At 36.5% G+C, this 21,327-nt stretch overlaps 1 protein-coding gene across 1 annotated transcript in view; it reads left to right on the top strand.

The window, feature by feature from the left end:
- Positions 1-20,645, top strand: part of CYLC1 (cylicin 1) — a 67,018-nt gene extending 46,373 nt beyond the window's left edge. Inside the window, exon 5 of the mRNA XM_037511628.2 lies at positions 20,492-20,645. Coding sequence (XP_037367525.1) covers positions 20,492-20,524 — 33 coding nt within the window. The 3' untranslated portion in view covers positions 20,525-20,645. The remainder of the gene's footprint in view (positions 1-20,491) is intronic.
- The last annotated feature ends 682 nt before the right edge of the window (positions 20,646-21,327 follow it).

The raw sequence follows: 21,327 nt of genomic DNA, 5'->3' as shown, positions 1-21,327 counted from the left end.
CTGGTTCATAGTTTTTTGTTGATTTTGGTTTTCACTTTCTTATAGTTATTCATTTTCCTGGTCCCTTATTTAAGTTTTCTAGATTCCTGCTATGAGTGAGACCATCCGGTATTTTTCTTTTTCTTTCTGGCTTACTTCACTGAGCATGATCCCTTCCAGCGCCATCCATGATGCTGCAAATTGCATGTGTTTATCTTTTTTGAATGCTGAGTAATATTCCATGGTATATATGTACCACATCTTCTTGATCCAGTCATCTATTTTTGGGCATTTAGGCTGTTTCCAAAGCTTAGCTATTGTAAATGGTGCTTCTATAAAAATAGGGGTGCAGGTGTTCTTTGGAATTGATGTTTCTGTGTCCTTTGGGTAAATACCTAGGAGTGGAATTGCTCGATCATATGGAAGCTCTATGTTTAGTAGGTCCAGAAATCTCCACAGAGCTCTCCATAGTGGCTGGACCAGTTTGCACTCCCACCAACAGTGCAGAAGAGTTCCTTTTTCTCCACACCCTCGCCAACCTTTGTTGTTGCTAGTTTTTTTAATGTGTGCCATTCTCACTGGTGTAAGATGGTATCTCATGGTAGTTTTGATTTGCATTTCCATGATTACAAGTGATGTTGAACATTTTTTCATATGCCTGTTGGCCATTTGCATTTCCTCTTCAGAGAAGTTTCTTTTAGCTCTTCTGCCCATTTTTTGACTGGATTATTTTCTTTGTTGTTGTTGAGTCTCATCAGCTCTTTGCAGACTTTTGTTATCAGTCCTTTATCATTAGGTTGTGTGCAAAAATGTTCTCCCAGTAGGTGGGGTTTCTCTTTGTTTTTGTTATTGTCTCTTTTGCTGTGCAGAAGTTCTTTAATTTGATGTAGTCCCAGCTGTTTATCTTTGCCTTTACTATCACTGCTTTGGGTGATGTGTCTGTAAAGATGTCTTTGATGTGCACATCACGTAGTGTTTCGCCTTTATTTCCTTCTACATATTTTATGGTTTGAGGTCTTATGTCTAGTTCTTTAATCCATTTTGAGTTGATTTTTGTGTATGGTGTGAGGTAGTGGTCAAGCTTCATTCTTTTGCATGTAGCAACCCAGTTTTCCCAGCACCATTTATTGAACAAACTTTCTTTGCTCCAATGCATAGTCTTTGCTCCTTTGTCAAAGATTAGTTGATCATAAATCTGTGGGTTTATTCCTGGATTTTCTATTCGATTCCATTGGTCTGTATGTCTGTTCTTGTTCTAATACCATGCAGTTTTGATGATTATGGCTTTGTAGTATAGTTTGAAGTCTGGGAGTGTGATGCCTCCATTCCCTTCTATTTTTCAGGAGAGCTTTAGCTATTCGGGGTTTTTTGTGATTCCATATGAATTTCATCAATAATTGTTTTATTAATTTGAAGTATGACATTGAAATTTTGATTGGAATAGCATTGAATCTATATATTGCTTTTGGTAGGATGGCCATTTTAATAATGTTTATTCTTCTAATCCATGAACAGGGGATGTCTTTCCATTTCTTTGTGTCTTCTTATATTTCTTTTAACAGTGTTTTTATAGTTTTCTTTGTATAGTTCTTTACCTCTTTTGTTAGATTTATTTCCAAATATTTGATTTTTTTGTTTCGATAATAAAAGGGATTTTTTTTTTATTTCTTCTACTTCAGATTTATGTTTGTGTATAGGAAGGCTACTGACTTTTGCGTGTTGATTTTGTATCCTGCCACTTTGCTGAACTGATTGACGAGTTGAATTAGTTTTTCTGTGGAGTTTTTGGGGTTCTCCATGTACATTATCATATCATCTGCAAATAGTGATAGTTTGACTTCTTCTTTTCCTTTTTGGATTCCTTGTATGTCTTTCTCTTGTCTTATTGCTCTGGCTAGGACTTCCAGTATTATATTGAAAAGCAGTGGTGAGAGTGGACATCCTTGTCTTGTTCCAGATCTTAATGGAATTGCTTTCAGCTTTATACCATTGAGAATGATACTGGCTGTTGGCTTGTCATAGATGGCCTTTATGATGTTGAGGTAAGTTCCTTGTATCCCACGGATTTCAAGGGCTTTTATCATGAATGGGTGTTGCACTTTGTCAAAAGCTTTCTCAGCATCGATTCATATTATCATATGGTTTTTATATTTCTTTTTGTTGATGTGTTGGATAACGTTGATTGATTTTCGAATGTTAAACCATCCTGTGTCCCTGGGATGAATCCTACTTGGTCGTGGTGAATTATCTTATGGACACATTGTTGGATTCTGATAGTTAAAATTTTATTGAGGATTTTTGCATCAGTGTTCATTAGGGAGATTGGCCTGTAGTTTTCCTTTTTTTGTGTTGCCCTTATTCGGTTTTGGTATTAGTGTAATGTTGGCTTAATAGAACGTGTTTGGTATTGTCCCTTCCTTCTCAATTTTTTGGAAGAGTTTGTGAAGGATAGGCACTCATTCATCTCTGAATGTTTGGTAGAATTCATTTGTAAATCCATTAGGTCCTGGGCTTTTGTTTTGGGGGAGGTTTTTGATTACCATTTCAATTTCGCTGCTTGTAATTGGTCTGTTTAGGTGTTCTATTTCTTCTTTATCTAGCATTGGGTGATTGTAGAGTTGTAGGAATTTGTCCATCTCCTCTAGATTGTTGAACTTGTTTCCATATAACTGTTCATAGTAGTTACTGATTATTCTTTGATTTCTGCTGTGTCTGTTGTGATTTATCCTCTTTCATTTGTGATCCTGTTTATTTGTGCTTTCTCCCTTTTTTCCTTTGTGAGCCTGGCTAGGGGTTTCTCTATTTTATTGATTTTTTCAAAGAACAAGCTCTTGGTTTCACTGATCTTTTGGGTTGTTTTTTTAGTTTCAATTTCATTTATTTCTGCTTTGTTTTTTATTATTTCTTTTCTTCTAATGGTTTTGGGGTTTTTTTGTTGTTCTTTTTCTAGATCTTTGAGCTTTGAGATTAGGTTGTTTCTTTGAGTTCTTTCTTGTTTCTTGATGTGAGCATCTATTGCTATATATTTTCCTCTTATTACTGCTTTTGCTGCATCCCATACATTTAGGATATTGGTGCCCTTCTTGTCATTCAATTCAAAGAATTTTTTAATTTCCTCTTTGATCTCCTCATTAGTCAAGTGGTCTTCCAGTAGTGTGGTTTTTAATCTCCATGAGGTAGGAAAGTTCCTTGCCTTCTTTTTGTGCTTTATTTCTAGTTTGATGCCTTCATAGTCAGAAAAAATGGTTGGTATGATTTCAATCTTGGTGCATCTGTTGATATTTTTCTTGTGCCCCAGTATGTGATTGATCCTGGAGAATGATCCGTGTGTGCTTGAGAAAAATGTGTACTCTGTTTTTTTGGGATTTAGTGTTCTATAGATGTCTGTTAAGCACAAATGCTCTAGGTCCTTATTTAGAGCTTTAGTTTCTTAACTTATTTTTTGTCTTGTTGATCTATCCATTGTTGATAGTGGTGTGTTGAAGTCTCACACTATGTATGTGTTTTCTCTGATGTCTGTCTTCAGAGAGGACAATAGTTGTCTGATATATTTTGGTGCTCCTTCGTTGGGTGAGTATATGTTAATGAGTGTTATTTCTTCTTGAAGTACTGTCCCCTTAATCATAATGTAGTGACCCTTGGGGTCTCTTCTTTTTATTTTTTTGAGTTTGAAATCAGTTTTATCTGATATAAGTATAGCTGTTCCTGCTTTCTTTTTGGTCCATTTGCTTGTAGGATTGTTTTCCATCCTTTAACTTTGAGTGTATTTTTATCTTTTGTAGCTAAATGTGTTTCCTGGAGACAGCAAAAGTTTGGGTTTTGTTTCTTAATCCAGGCTGCAACTCTGTGTCTTTTCATTGAAGAGTTTAGTCCATTTACATTTAGTGTTAATATTGATATGTTAGCATCTGTATTTGCCATTGTGTTTGTCTTTCCTTTGATTTTATTTATTTATTCTTTTAATAACTTTTTTTTGGCCTTCTTTCGTTGTTATTCGTCCCTATGAGGTTCTGGCTTTTGGATTCCTTGTAGTATTTTTTGGAGTGGGGGTTTAGTCATAATGAAATTCCGGAGTTTCTGTTTGTCTGGGAAGGACCTTATTCTTTCTTCATAGAGGAAGGAGAGCTTTGCGGGATAGAGTATTCTTGGTAGGCATCTGTTTACTTGGAGTCTGTTGACTATGTCCCTCCACTCTCTTCTTGCCCATAGTGTTTCTTCAAAGAAGTCTGATGTCAGCCTGATTGGTTTTCCTTTGAATGTTATCTGTTTCTTCCCTCTTGTCAGCTTCATTATTTTTTTCCTTGTCCTGGATTCTTGTGAGCTTTACTATTATGTGTCTTAATGTAATTTTCCTTTCATTGTGGAAGTTTGGTGTTCTTCTTGCTTCTTGTATATCAATTTTCAGCTCCTTCTTTCATTTGGGAAGTTCTCTTCAATTATCTCTTTGAATATTTTCTCTGTCCCTACATCTCTCTACTCTCCTTCTGGTATTCTTATAACTCTTATATTTCCTTTCCTCATGGAGTCAGATAGTTCCCGAAGTCTTTCTTCATTCTTTTTCCTTCGTATTTCTCTTTCCTTTTCTGTTTTGGTTCTTTTTATTTCTGTGTCTTCAAGAGTACTTATTCATTCTTCCATTTCATCTATTCTGCTTTCATTGCTTTTCCCAGAGTCCTTTAGTTCCTCCATTAATTCTTTGATCTCCTGCGTTTCTTTTACTTCCCTCTTTAAGGACTCAATTTCATTCTTCTGACCATTGTTTTCCCTCTTTAAGGACTCAATTTCCTTCTTCTGATCATTGTTTTCCTTTATGATTTCTGTCATTTTTTTAATCACGGCAATTTTAAATTCTCTTTCTGGAAGGCTCAGAAGTTCTTCCAAGTTACTGTCGTTGCAATCTGGGGGGTGGTTTTCTTTTTGTGGTGTGCTTTTTTCCTGAGGGGTTGTTAGGTTTAGTGTGGTTCTTCTACTCCCTACTGTCTGTTTTCTAATTTGTCGTATGCATTGGGACACTGTGTTGCTGGGACTGGCCGGCATCTTGGGTGAGCTTCTCCGCTCCCCTCTGGCTCCTCCAGGAGCGTCTGTCAGTTTCTAGCAGTCTTTACTAAAGAAAGGTCACTGTTCTAAAATGCCAATATGGGGACACACTCCCCTGTGCACTTGGTCTGCCCCAGCGGTGGGTTCCTGCTCCCCCTCTGGGTTTGTACTGCAGGCCAGAAGGGGCCTGGCATGGGCGAGCTTCCCCGCTCACCTCTGGCTCCTGAGGGAGCCTTCTGCAGGCAGTCTTTACATAAGAAATGTCCCTGTTCTAAAATGGCGATGCGGGACACACTCCCTGCATGTCTGGTCTCAGGCACACTCTTCTGTGTGCCCTGTCTGCCCTGTCCGTGGGTGTTGCTCCCCCTGTGGGTTCAGAGGGCTGGTCTGAATGGGCCTGGGTTGGGCTAACTTCCCAGCTGGCCACGGGCTCCGCCTTCTACTGGTTTCAAGCAGTCTGTTCTGTAGAATGGTGTTAGTGCCTTTTTTTCTGGTCGCTAGGTGGCGCCAGAGATCTCTCCTAGAGCCCTTGGGAGCTGTGTTTTTCACCCCGTGGGACAGGGAACAGAGTGGGAATGGTAGGGAGAACCTCGACGGCTTTGGGGTGCTGTGTCTGCCTTGTGCCTCGCCGACGTGGAGAACCCACGCCCCGAATTTCGTTCCCCGGGTCTCAGTTCCAAAGCCCTCAGGTCCAGGATGTGGGCTGTAGCCCAGTTCAGTGGCTGCAGCAATGGCACCTTTTGCACCCTGCTCCCGTGTCCGCGTGCCTGGTTTCTGATTACTCAGTAAGGGACTTTCACCTCAGTGAGGGTCCCCAGCGCGTCTCCCTGCAAGCCTAGGTCACAGGCGCCGGGACCTGGGCAGCTGAGATCCTGATCCGCATTTGCTTTTCCAGCATGCTGCTTTTCCACGCAAGCTTACTGGCAGGCCTGGGGCTGTGTGCAGGTCTCCAGAGTCTCCTTTGTTCTCTAATGGCGCCAGGAGCCGTTCGCTGACGGCAGCAGCGAATCCTGCAGGGTTCTCCACAGCTCCCGTTCACGGGGTGTGGTGGCTGCAATAGTTCCTTTCCACTCACAGTCCCGCTTGCTGCGTAGTTTGTTCTTGTTGGTCGTTTTAGTTTGTTTTTTTCCTCCTCTCTGTGGGTCGGAGAGTGCCGACTCTGTGGGTGGGGGAGGGGAGCAGGGTTCTGAGCTTTCCTCCCTTCTAGTCCTCTTTTATGGCAACTTTCTTCTTCGGGTAGTTTGCTGGAGTCGTCCGTTTATCTTCCGTGTCCCAGTTCTCACTGGGACCTGCCGCTTTTCCTCCCTATTAACATTTTTTTTAATGGGAGATCTTACTCGCAGCTTCTCCTTGCGGCCATGTTGCTCCGCCTCTAGACATACATTTTTTGATGCTTCTTCATTTAGTGCATAAGTATTGGTGACTTATTCATTATATAATATCCATCACTGTCTGTTGTTGCCTTTTTTAATTAGATGTCTATTTTGCTGATGTAAGTATGCTATTTCTGCTTTTTTGGGCCTGATTTGCCTACAAGACTGATTTCCAACCAACAGCTTTTAGGCTATGTTTGTTTTTGCAGCTCAGATGGGTCTCATGGAGCTATCAGAATGTTGTCTGATCCAATCACCCACTCTGATTTTTTATTTCTGAGTTTAATCCATTTACATTAACCATGACTCGATATATAACATTTGCTATTATCATTTTGTCTTTAGTTTTCTTATATATTTACCTGTTCATTATTGTTCTTGTGGATTTTCTTTTTTTTTTTTAATTTAGATAGGAGAGCTCCTTTCAACATTCCTGGTAGGGGAAGTATAGTTTTGGGAAACTCCTTCAGCCTCTAATTGTTTGGGGAGAGATTACTTCTCCCTTATATATCTGAAGGAGAATCTTGCAAGACATAGTATTCTTTGCTGGGAATTTTTATTTTAAAGCATATTGAATAAGCTATTCTTTTCTCTCCTTGTTTGTGTGGTGTCCTCAGAGAAGTCTGGTGCAAGGCTTGATGGGAGAAACATTATACGTTACCTGGCATTTTCCCTGGCTGCTTTCATTATCCTTTCTTGAACTCTTGGTAGTTTCATGAATATGTGTTTTGGTGTAGGTCGAATTACATAGAGATAATAAGGTGTTCTTTTATTTTAATGGACTTTAATAGCTTGTTTTTCCTCATATTTGAGAGTTTTCTGCTATTATTTCTTTGAATAAATTTTCTGTTCTCTTGTCTTTCTCTGATCATTCTGAGAAATCCATTATACTTATATTGCCTTTCTTAAGTTAATTAATTGTCAAAGTGTTTCTTCAATTTTTTTTCTTTGTTGCCCCTTATTTCTTCCACTTGAGTCCTTTGTGCATTATTATATTCAGGTCATATTGTTGGTTTTCCATTTGGTCAATTCTGCTAACACAGATTTCTGCTTTTTTTTTTTAACTCATTCATTAATCAATTTATAGCTTGCAACTTCATTACTTTCTAATTTAAAGATTTAATTTCTACCTTCTCTTCATGAACTTGATTTTTCATGGCACTCGTTTTTAAGAATTGTGTCCTATTTGATTATATTTTCAGAGAACTCTTCATCAGTTTGACATGATATTCTGAAATCTCTGAAATTTCTTTGATTTTCATACCATGACAATTTTGGAACTCTCTGTTTGGAAAATAATATCTTCCATATCTTTGAGGTTGGAGTCAGGAGATCTTTTTTTTTTTTTTTTTTAAAGATTTATATATTTATTTATACAAGAACCAGGGAAGAGGCCAGATATATGGGAGGGTGAGAGTATTCACCAGAGACAGAGTAAGGAACAGAACTGGCAGACTGACAAAATACACTGCTGAGAAGAGCAGCGGGTGAGACAGGAGAGGTCTGCCACACCATCTGGGACCCTCACCGGCCAGCCAGGGATCAAACCGACACTGTAGAGGCTGTGGACAGCTTCACAGCATGACACTCAACAACCTGTGCCACCAGGGGAGGCCCTGGAGATTAATTTTGTCTTGTTCCTTGAGGACTCAAGTTGTCATGTGTTTTATTTTTTTTCCTCTCTGCCCATTTTACTGCTTTATATTTCCTTATGTTTTTCTGTAATGGTAACTTAGAGATTTGAACTTCATCTATCTTCCAGCAGGGGCACTGTGATTTTCATTATTTTATATATATTTTTATATATCATTTCATTATTTTATTATATTATTATATATCATTTCATTACTTTATTATATTTTATTATATTTTATTATATTTATTATTTTATTCATTATTTTATATATTTTCATTATTTTATAATATATAATGCATATGTGTTATATATATAATATATAATATATAATGCATATATATTATATATAGATATTATATATATATATATATATATATATATATATATAAATGCATCATTCTTACTTTTTTTGCAATGTATGCTTTCTCCTCTCAGGTGTAGTACCTGTAAAATCCCACCACCAATTCACCTGTGCACCATCACCATAGTCCCTTGTCCCCTTCTCTCCCCTGCTGTGCTCCCTCTCATTCCTCCTGCCCTACAGAATGTCTTCGATTTATAGTTGCCTGTTAATTTTTGTTGATTAATTTATTATAAGCATTCTATTTATGATCCCTTATTTGGTTCCCCTACATTCCTCCTATAAGTGAAACCATCAGTTATTTCTCTTTTTGCTTTCTGGCTTATTTCACTGAGCATAATCCCTTCCAGCTCCATTCATGTTGCTGCATATGGCATGAATTTATCTTTTTGATTGCTGTGTAATATTCCATTGTATCTATATACCACATCTTGATCCAGTCATCTAATTTTGGGCATTTGGGTTGTTTCCAGGTTTTACCTATTGTAAACAGTGCTGTAATAAACATAAGTGTCAGGTATACTTTTGAATTTTTTTTTGGGGTCCTTTGGGTAGATTCCTAAGAGTGGAATTGCTGGGTAATATGGAAGCTCCTTTTTTTAGTAGTTTGAGGAACCTCCCCACAGCTTTCCATAGTGGTTGGACCAGTTTGATTTCCCACCAGCAGTGTAGGAATGTTTCTTTTTCTCTGTATCTATCCAACATTTGATGTTTCCTGTTTTATATATATATATATATATATATATATATATATATATATATGCCATCCTCACTGGTGTAAGATGGTATCTCATTGTGGTTTTGATTTGTACTTACCTGATTATAAGTGATGTTGAACTTTTTTTCATATAACTGTTGGCTATTTCATTTCCTCGTTGGAGAAGTGTCTTTTTAGCTCTTTTGCCCATATTTTGACTGGATTGTTTACTTTGTTTTTGTTAAGTCTTGCGAGTTATTTGTATATCTTTGTGATCAGTCCCATAGCAGTACTATTGTGTACAAAAATGTTCTCCTAATCAGTATGGTATCTGTTGTTTTGGTTAATGTCTTTTTTGCCATACAGAAGCTTTTTAGTTAGATATAGTCCCAGCTGTTCATCTTTTCCTTCACTGTCTTTGCTTTGGGGGATGTGTTTTAAGATGTTACTGAGCCCTCCCTGGTTGCACAGCAGGTTGAGCACAGCACTGTGAAGCTGTCTGCAGCCTCTGCAGCATGGGTTCGATTCCCGGCCGGCCAGAGAGATACACATATGGTATGGCAGACCTCTCCTGCCTCACCCGCTGTTCCTCTCAGCAATGTTTTTGGTCTCTCTGCCTGTTCTACTCCCCACTCTGACTCTGGTGAATTCTCTCACCCTCTCACGCCTCTGGCCTGTATCCCAGTTCTTGTGTAAATAAATAAATCTTTAAAATAAAAGATGTTTCTGAGATGTATGACATGTAGTATTTTGCCTATATTTTCTTCTATATATTTTATGGTTTCAGGTCTTATGTCTAATTCTTTTATTCATCTTGAGTTGATTTTTGTACATGGTGTAAGGTAGTAGTCTAGCTTCATTCTTGCATGTAGCAGTCCAGTTTTCCCAGCATCATTTATTAAACAAACTGTCCCTGTTCTATTGCATGTTCTTTGCTCCTTTGTCAAAGATTAGTTGTCTATAAATATGCAGGTTTATTTCTGGGTTTTCTATTTGATTTCATTGGTCTGTGTGTCTTTTTATTTTGCTCCAGAAGCATGCAGTTTTAATTATCATGGCTTTGTAGTATAGTTTAAAGTCTCATAATGTAATACCTCCATTTTCCTTTTTAGTCAGGAGCTCTTTAGCTATTCAGGATTATTGTGATTTTTTTATGATTTCAGTAGTTTAGTCTTTCTGTGCTTTAGTATGTCTGGAGATTTAATCTTGCAGTTCCTGAGTCAAGGGCTGGAGGAAGGTTGTTTTTTAAGAGTTTTAGTTTTTTTTTTAAAGATTTATTTATTTCTACAAGAACTGGGGTACAAGCCAGTGGTGCACGAGGGTGAGATAATTCACAAGAGACAAAGTGGGGAGCAGAACAGGAAGACTGACCAAAAGCACTGCTGAGGGGAGCAGTGGGAAAGGCAGGAGAGGTAGCCACACCATGTGGGTTTCTTCCTGGCCAGCGGGAATCAAACCCACACTGCAGAGGCTGCAGACAGATTCACAGCATATTACTCAACCTGCTGTGCCAACAGGGAGGCCCTGGAGGAAGGTTTTGAAGGATCAAACAGCTGTTGTGAATACTCTGGGGTGAATGGCTCATATTTTAGCAACATCAATAACTCTCTTATTTTTGGTTTCCAGACGTGTGACTGTTGTCTGTGTATTGTCAGTGAACTTCATATGGTCAGACCTAGTCCAGAGGGGTGAGTCAGGGAAATCACAACATAGAGTGTTATTCTTATTCTTTTCATTCAGGACCTGATCTGCTGGGAGCATCCTAGCTCCTCCACACATACTTACTCTCACTCAAAGATGTTTACCTCTATACTCTTGAGCTCTCCCCTCCTATGTTTGAATACTTGGCCAGGTGAAAGTGTTACAATTTGTATTACACTCTCCTGCCACTGACAGCAGCATTCACTTATCTCTCTCCACCCACCTGTTGTTTAATGAAGCATAAATCTCCTCTGTGTCCTTTCTGGTGCAGTCTTCATGTTTTCTGATGACCAAAATTTGTTTAATTATTGCCCCAAGGCATGAGATTCTTCGAGTGCAATTTTCCACTGTTAATGTAAATGAATCTCTGGTGAATAAAATACGGAATCTCCTCTGAGGTCACCTTGGACCCACTGACTTCCCCCAAGAATCCAAAAACATTTAAACTAACTCCCATGTTCTAAAAACATTTACTTTACTTGATTTCTATAACTCTATGCTCTCATATTTCTTCCCACTTACTGGTAACTTTTCACCACATTTATTGTATCTTCCTCTTCCTTACCATTAACTGTAGAATGATGTAATTATTGGTGCTGCACTTTCCAAATCTGCTATCCTCCCTTGGTGAATTCAATAAAATAGCTTTAAATACCATCCATGTATTAGTGAATAGAAAATTAATATGTCCAGCTCCGATCTTTACATTGAGTTACACATTCTTTTATCTAAACACTTGAATTTTCTACTGTAGATTTTACTAGACACCTCAAACCTAATATGTCTTGACAATGCTATTAACCCATCTCAAAACCTATTAATCCTAAGTGTTTTCCATCACAGTAAATGACATCACCAAATACCCATTCAGTCTTTGAAAATCTGCATATCATCTATGATTCCTCTTTCCTTATACCCTCATAAAATTAATCATTAAAACTTGACTAACTTACTTCTAGAATATATCCTGATTCTGTCCAATTCTCTCTATCTCCACTACTGTTACCTTAAGGGCTCAAAACACCATCATCTTTCCTGGAATACAGCAATAGTTCCCAGTTACTCTTGCTATCCCTACTCTCCACCATTTAAAATACTCCAGTGGTTTCCCACTACATTCAGAATAAAACTGAAACTTCTTACCTTCACATTCAGTGCCTATATAATATATCTCCTATATAATTTCCACCACTTTGTCCTTCTTCCTTTATAAGGTAGCCAAACTGGCAATCTTTTTGTTTCTATGAAGACCAAAATTGTTTCTTGCCAAGGTTTTTATATACTTGGTCATCTCTGTTTGGAATACTCTGCCATCAGCTCTTTGCTTAGATAATTTTAAATTTTTCAGTTTAAATGATATATTTTTGAAGAAGCCTTCCCTAATTACCATATATTATGTTATCCCCTGCCCCACCAACTATTAAGTCACTCTCTTAACCCTGAATCCTACTTTGTTTCATTTCATAGAATATACCTATGACTAAAATTCTATATTTATTCATTTATTTGTTACATTCACCATTGGAATTCAGACTCCATGCAGGAAGTAAACTTTATCTTGTATTTTTATTTAATTGTACTCAGTTTCAAAACAATTGGGCTATGTTTTGTTAGTCATAAATTTGGTCTCTTCAAGGAGATGCAGATCATACCACTAGTGAACATTCTAACATTCCTTTCTCCAAGCACTTCTACTGTAGAAATAGAAGTGAGAAAGTCAAAAAAGTATATTTTATATTCTAAGTGATTGTCTGTAAAAGATATATAACTATCTTCACTGGCATTTATGAGCAGATTGTTTAGTGAGTCTTGGGTCTTTTTCTTTTTTTAAAAAAGATTTATTTATTTATTTATTTATTTATTTATTTATTTATTTATTTATTTATTTATAGAAGCACCGGGTACAGTCAGAAGCGCTGGAGGGTGTGAGAATTCACCAGAGCCAGAGTGGGGAACAGAACAGGCAGACCGACGAAATACACTGCTGAGGGGAGCAGCGGGTGGCAGGAGAGGTCTGCGCACCATGTGGGACCCTCGCTGGTGGCCGGGATTGAACGGGCGCTGCAGAGGCTGCCGGCACTGCAGAGGCTGCAGGCAGCTTCGCAGCCCAGTGCTCAATCGCTGCGCCACCAAGGACTCCCCACTTGGGTCTTTTTCAATATGACTGGAAGGACCAAGTCTTTGAATATCCCTCTTCAACCAGAGTCCAACTGAATGCCACAGCAGCTCATAAACATAGAGTACCTTATTTCTGTATTTTTGGGACATCTCTGTTTACACTCCTGAATTAAAATAACTCACATTTGAAATTACATTTGTAAAGTTTGACAAGATTCTCAACCATGAATGAAGCATTATTTGCATTACACTTAATAAGGTAGAAAATGAGTATTATATTTACAGTATTATGTTTCCTGTTCTAATTTTTTTCTTTGTATGTATTTTTTTACTAATAAAAGTAATAAATAGGGCCTCCCTGATGGCACAGGTGGTTGAGTGCAGCACTGAGAAGCTGTCTGCAGCCTCTGCAGCGCAGGTTCAATCCCGGGCAGCCAGCAAGATACCCACATGGCACAGCAGACTTCTCATGCCTTGCCTGCTGCTCCCCTCAGCAGTGTATTTCAGTCTGCCTGTTCTGTTCCCCACTCTGTCTCTGGTGAATCCTCTCACCCTCCCGCACATCTGGCCTATCCCCCAGTTCTTGTATAAATAAATAAATCTTTAAATAAATAATAAAAGTAGTAAATATATAACAATTGAAACAATAACAAATATGTAAAGAAAATAATTTAGGTCCACATACTCATATCCACTTCTCCATTTCATATAGCTGTGCATGTATATCCTTTTAAGACAACTGTTGTTAGCCACCTGCTGTCATTATATCTTCTATGCCATATCCTCGTACATAGAAACATATGTAACCAGTTTAATAATTTTCTTTTGAATGTACTGAATTCATACTTATGGTCTGACTTGTTCACTTAATGACATCCAGATCATTCCTTTAAATCAGTGAAGATATAGCTAATGCTATTGTTTTTATTGTCAACTTATGAAAGTACAATTCACAATTCTAGTCAACAAAATACCATATATTCTGAATTTGTTTTATTTCTACCCACTTTTCAAATGCAAGTATTTTTATTTTTTATAAATTCTGTTGATTTTCCAGTTGTTTTAATAACTATATAATTTTGGGAGTACCACTTCACATATTCATATAGGCACACAATTCACTCACCCTCTACAAATACTCCAGCGTCAGTGTCCTCTCCCCTTCTTTTTCCTGTTTCTTCCTCTTTCCCCTCATCCCCTCTGAATTTTAAATTTTGCTTGTCTCCCCCAACTCATTATCCTTACTTCCATCCATTGTTACCTTGCATGTACTCCTCAGATGACATTTGTCACAAATTTGTGTCATTTTATCTTTTACATCACTTCATTATCCAAGATTCACTTTACCATATCAAATATTTAAACACACAGAGCAGATGGGAGTGAGGAAAACAGGAGTCACTGAAGTTTTGTTACTGTTTTATTTAAAGATGATGAAGTAATCAAACTTCTCTGCTTGCCCATTAATAATGTTATAGATCTTCCCTTTCTCATTATAATGGAGGCAAAATCTAATTTAAATTACTTTAATTTTTTATCAGTGATACTTTTATTTGAATTTCTATGACTGCTAGTGAGTTTGAACATCCTTTCAATGTTATTGGTTCCTTGGGTTTACTCTTTTTAGAATTATGCTTTTTTATCTTTTGTCCATTTTTTTCATCAGTTACGTACATCATTTTTTGTCTATTTATGAATCATAATATTAACCCTTCATCTGTCTTATTTGTTATATTTTCTGGTGAAAATTATCTTCTCCATAAGGTCGTTTTCAACAGGAACCAAAACTACAGCAACTACTTCTGAGTAAAAATAGTCATCAACTTTGAAACTGACCATTGCTGTAATTGAAATTTTATTGTTCTAAAATGTGTTAGCAGGGAGATCTCCCAGTTTTTCTGAAATAATTAAGTTATTTGAAAACAGGAAGTATTATTTAGGTTGTATAATCTAGTGGCTACTACAAACAGTTTCAGAGTCAGCTTTGATTTAATTTTTTACCACTTAATGGCAGGATGGCTTTCTCAAACATTATCATCATCATATTCCTCCAGTGTAAAATGTAACATTAGTGGGATCTTCCTTAAAGGCAGAATAATCATATGAAGTGCTTAACATAATATCTTCTACTGTATTATGCATAATCATGGAGCTCTACTCTATCAAGATGCCTCAAATAATGATGCATATAGATTTTAATTACATCCAGACTATATGAACACCAGGGAAAAGAAACCAACTCAGTTCAAATAGTTCAGGTAAATAAACTAGATGGTCATTATCTTGTCACCTTTTCCTGAATAGTATCAGTTAATTGATACCATTTCCCAGCAGGTATTGTCACTACTGAACACCCACAGGTTACATAACATTATACTCAATAATAAGCATCTGATTAAACAACTTACCTTTTCAAATTCTGTAGTTAATTAGAATTCAAAAGGACACAAACCAGAAAATCCAAAACATGGCACTATAAATAATCCTATACAAAGAAAGTAGATGTTTGTTTAAAACCAAAGGATAACTCAAAATATTTATTCTACATGAAATTTGCCAAAACACAAATTGAAGATAAACATAGAAAAATTACAGAAATGTGGGACCAAGTTCAATTTGTTACTTTATGATAAAATAAAGCAAGTAATTTATTTTCTTATTATGGGCCTGTTTATTCATGCCCAAAATGAGAATAGAATTTGATGAGCTATAAATTTCAAAATGGTGTGATCATCATAAAAGGATGCGTTTGGTGTTTTCTAAAGATGCCTGTTAGTTGGTTTTAAAGATTATCTTAGTCTGACCCTTTGTTTGGTTTCTCTATAACCTTTGCTTGGTTATCTCTGAATATATTTGATACTATCCAGTATTTATCATTTTCCTCTGGTTTATTTCACTTGGGGTAATACTTTCCAGCTCTATCCATGGTGCCACAAATGGCATGAGTTTATATTTTTTGATCACTGAGTAGTATTGCATTGTGTATATATATACCACATCTTCTTGATCAAATCATCTGTTTTGGGTCATTAAGGTTGTTTCCATATGTTGGCTATTGTAAAAAGTGATTCAACTAACATAAGAATGAAGGTATTCTTCCTAATTAGTTTTTTATATTTGTCAGGTAGCTGACCAAAGAATTGAGGCATCCAGAGGGAGAAAGAAAAGGGAAGGGGTGGGAACAGGGTAAGAAGAATGTACAATGGACTATAATGGAGGACTATGGGATCTTTTGTTGTGGGTATGCTATGGTGACTACATCTGAAAGGGTACATCCTATACTTCAAAAATCTTAACAATGATGTAAACCATTAGCACTTCAATAAAATTTTTATTTTAAAAAATAAAGGTGACTGATAGAGGTAGATCATATCTCTGCTCATAGTTTAGATGGAATAAGGGAGGAATATGCCCAATGAATTAGTAGAGGTGGCTGAACTACTAGAAAACAAGAAATAATGATTCCATTGAACAAAATCCTTCTTGGAAAGGATAGAAAAAATCTTAAGTACCACTCTGATTTCTAGAAATATTCAAAATATTTAGAGATATATGTACAATAGTCATGACATAGGAGGTAGTTATTTTTTCTGACACTATCATTTCCTGATTTTACCTATTCTTAAAAGCCACCATTTTTTGTTTTATTTTAATCCATCCCACTGTATTTGATGACAAGATAGTCAAGTATCAGTATAACTTAATGGCACAAATATAGTACAATACTAATGAGTTTTTGTCTTATTTCATTTGCTGATTGTTTCTATGTCTCTAAATATATCTATATGGTGACTTCTCAGTTTTACACATTTTCTATTCATTTCTTCTATAATAGATGAAGACTTAGTTCATGGCATCATCCCCTCTCCTCTTTTCCTGATAAGATTATTTGTTTTCAATTCATCTATTAATTATATTTGTAACTTAGAGGTATTTTATATGTAACATTTCTTCTAGTGATACTACACTCAAATTATTCCCTGTTCATTTTTTCTAGTTTTTCTTTTAAATGTGCTCATTTATGGTCCCCTGTAATGGCATTTCACACAATGCTATAACTTGGTCTCCATCCTCATTCCATTGTGAACACTTATTTTCACAGTAAATGTGTCTCCTAATTCCAGTGAATTTCTACTCTTTTGTTTTTATTTCTTGCCCTTTGACTGCTATTTCTTTAGCTCATTTTATGACAATTCTTTCATTTACATCAAACTCAAAGTTGTTTTCTATGATTCAGTTCTCTGATCTCTACTATTTACATACTGACTTGGGAGCATGCACCTATTAGTATGGCTTCTAGTCTCATTTTTCTATTAGGTATTTTCAAATCTACATATGTAGACTATTTTTTCACCCATACCCTTGTCTGCCACCTTTATATTCAGTCACTCTCTAAATTTCAATGGACAAGAAAAATGACTTTGAGGTTTAATTCCACTGTTAAGTAGCATGTGTGAGTGCTTTGGGTTAAGTCATCTGAAAATTAGGATAATAATACCTAAACATATTCATAACAACAAATTATTATTTTGTTCAAATTAAGAAGTGTATGAAAGGTTTTTGTAAGTATGAAAGCATTACACAAATCTCTATGGTTTTATTAATGTCACTACTGTGTTTATGCTCTCATTTATATTGCTCTTTTGTCCCTGTGATTGGTTTCCTCTTCAGTAGTTATCTTATTAAAAGTTCAGCTTCCCCTAAGACCACTTACTTTTTCAGTTGAAAGTTCACATTTAGTAAAATTAAATTTCATTTCTGACAACAAATTTTTGAGCAATTATTCTGTTTCAATCACCAAGTTAAACAGTGGAGATACTCAGATGCATCTATGATCTTACTTAAACTCTTCATTTGCAACTTGTCCTTCAGTTGTAACTAATCTTCTCCAGAAACATTCAATATATCACATATGCTCTCTATCTTTACATTCTTTCTCAAATAGTTTATTCCTGAAATCTAGAAAGGTAGACATTCAGAAAAAGAATTTTCAGCATTTAGGGTGAGAGCACTCATTGAAAAGGGAATAGAGATTTCCCTTGTCTTAACAATAGCTATCTAAAAAAAGCTTACAGAAAACATTAATAAAGTCAAGGCACAGTCCCATTAAATTGAGAATAAGATTTAGGATACATTAAAAATAGTTTATTCTTTTTCACCTTTCACAAACTTTGTTGGATCCTGTTTATTCATAATATTATAAATTCTGAACATTTCTCTTCAACTACACTACTATCAACATGGTCCCAGACCCTACTATCTCTTTATTACTGCAGTAACCTCCTAAGAAATGTTCCTGCTTTTAATCTTTCTCTTCTATATTATCAGCACTGTAAACTGAGTGTTCTTTCGGAAAATTTACATCATATAATATTGCTTTTTTACTTAAAATTCATGTTTTTTTTTTAATTGTGGTAACATTAGCATTCTCCTCGTCAGTTATCACCACCATAGTGTATCCACCACCAAATCATCCATAGTCCATCACCAAATTCCATTGTGCCTCTTTCCCTCTTTTTTTCTTAAAGATTTATTTATTTATTTATTTACACAAGCACTGGGTACAGTCAGAAGCACGGGAGGGCGAGAGAATTCACCATAGCCAGAGCGGGGAGCAGAGCAGGCAGAAGGACCAAAGTACACTGCTGAGGGGAGCAGCGGGCGTCAGGAGAGGTCTGCGTGCCATGTGGGACACTCCTCCGGTGGCTGGGGAGCAGCCGGGATCAAACAGGCACTGCAGAGGCTGCAGGCTGCTTCGTAGCCCAGCGCTCAACCGCTGCGCCACCAGGGAGGCCCCTTCCTTCTTTCTTTCTTCCCCTCGCCTACACTCACCTTTGAATTCTTCAATTCTATAGTCATTTTTCAAGGGTTAGATATTGAGTTTGTGTTTCTCTGGTTCTTAGTTTGGTTTCTCTATATTCTATATATTACCAACATTATACTTTCCAGTATTTATCTTTCTCTTTCTGGATTATTTTGCTTAACACAATCCCTTCCAACTTCATATTGCTGCAAATAGCATAAGTTGTTGTTTTTTTTAATCTCTGAATAATCTATTATGTATATACTCCATATCTTCTTCATCCCCTCATCTGTTTGTGGTCACTTAGGTGGTTTCTACATCTTGGTTATTACACTCTTGTAATTAACAAAAGAGTGCAGATTTCCTTTTCAATTAGTACTTTTTGTGTTTTTTGAATAGATACCTAGGAATGACAATTTCATTCGTATGTGAATTATAGAGTGACAAAAAGAAAATACAGAAGAAATTAAATAAAAAAAAACCCCTAGAAATCTTTAGAACTGTGTCTATCAGAGGGGGAGAGTGGGTGCCACGTAGCAAAGGGAAGAGGGGTCCAATGGAGTATTGTGGGTGCTTTTGTGTTGGGTGTGGTATGGTAACATATATCTGAAGAAGTGAACTTAAACATCTAACTCATATAATGTTGTAAACAATCATTACCTTAAAAATATAGCAAAAAGATATTCCTAAAAGTGATAAAAATGTGATTCTTGGCCTCCCCAGTGGCACAGCGGGTTGAGCGCAGCACTGTGAAGCTGTCTGCAGCCTCTGTAGTGCTGGTTTGATTCCCGGCCAGCCAGGAAGATACCCTCATGGTGGGGCAGAACTTTCCTGCCTCGCCCGCTGCTCTCCTCAGCAGTGTACTTTGGTCTGTCTGCCTGTTCTGTTCCCCCCTCTGTCTCTGGTGAATCCTCTCACCCCACCCCCGCACCTCTAGCCTGTACCCCAGTTCTTGTATAAAAATAAATAAATCTTAGAAAAATGGTGATGCTTAAAGGTGATTGTGATTGTCTAAAAGAAGAAAACATACTAATTACACTAAATGTACAAAATTAGGAAAATAGCTTAGTAAAATATAAAACATAAGATAGTATGCATTCATTGAAATAATTATGAAATCTTAAGAATTAGAGGTAAAAGTTTATTCTATAAAATTAAGAGAAAGTAGCAGGGAAAAACAACTTGCTATTGCAAGTTAGAAAAATTTTGCATGCTTGTAGGCAAACAGTAGATAATAGTATACAAATATGGAAATACTTGATTTATTGTGGTGGAATTTAGAGTGATTATCAATTATTTCTAGTGTATTTTTGCATTTTATATTCTCAATTTTGAATGTTCTAGTTCATTAAAATAGTTGTGAGATCCTAGAATCATAATGTAATATTACTGAGACTTGGTTTTTACACAATTATTAGTAGTTGGACTAACATTCAGTACTTCTGAATGTTCAGTGTTTGTTACCATCAGCCAGGGCAATTGATAAACATACACACTGTTGATGCCATCCCAGACTTTGACTTTGTAGGTCTGGAATAGAGCACAATGCCTTGCATTTTCAATTTTCAATAATAAAAATGATAACCAAGTTCCCATCCATCTATGACATTGTGTTTTGTGTGGTCCTAAACACACAAGGAACCCTCTGTAATTAATAGATAAAGTTTAAGCACCACTAGGAGGAAAATAATAGCAATACAGACTCAAATCAAGAAACAAAATATAACTCAAAAATAATCTTAGCTCTTACATTATTTTAATTGTATTTTTCATCTTTATTCCTCAGCCTGAAGCAAAGTGGATTCATAAACTGCTTTAAAGAACAACTGAGTGTTTGATTTCACAGAATGGCCTTACCACAGTAAACACTAACTACTCCCAAATGAGCATTTCTACTTCTGTGGAACTGTAATAAATAAAAACATGTCTTCTGTGAGTACGAGGAGCTGATATTTTTTGTTGTGTATTTTATAGAGGTTATTTAAATAGTTGTGTGCTTTATTTATTAAATACCTAAAATATTCAGACCAAAATCTGATAGCATTTTATTCCATGTTCTGAAGCTTAATTTTAAGATGTTTCTGAGTTTAGGTTGAAAAGAGCAATGCTCTTTTTTTTTTACATTTTTTTTTTTTATTTTTATTGACCTCATTACTATTTTGGCAGTGTAGGATTTCCACCCTCTGGTGTAGTCACTATAGCACTTATACCACCAAAGCAACCAAAGTGCCCTATCTTAGTCCATTGTGCACTCCCACCCACACTATTCTCAACCCTTCCCCTCAGGTTTCCTTTCAAATTATTGGTTTATATGTTCTTTTGGTAGACACCTAGGAGTAGAATTGCTGAATCATACAGCAGATTCATATTTAGTCTTTTGAGAATTTCATGAAGTTTGCCATAGGGATTAAACTAGTTTACATTCTCACCAGCAATGTGAGAGGATCCCTTTTCCCCCCACACCCTCACCAGCACTGTTATTTCCAGTTTGTTTTTTTTTTTTTAAATATGAGCCATTTTCACTGGTATGAGGTGGTACCTCATTGTGGTTTTGATTTGCATTTCCCTGGTGGTAAGTTACGTTAAACAATGATTTGATGTATTCCCACTTGCTTACATTGT

The sequence above is a fragment of the Talpa occidentalis genome, unplaced genomic scaffold, assembly GCF_014898055.3.
Source record: "Talpa occidentalis isolate TD23 unplaced genomic scaffold, MPIMG_talOcc4v2.1 talOcc4.15, whole genome shotgun sequence".
Lineage (NCBI taxonomy): Eukaryota > Metazoa > Chordata > Mammalia > Eulipotyphla > Talpidae > Talpa > Talpa occidentalis.
The sequence above is the reverse complement of the archived record's forward strand: the minus strand, read 5'-3'. Positions and strand labels throughout refer to the sequence as shown.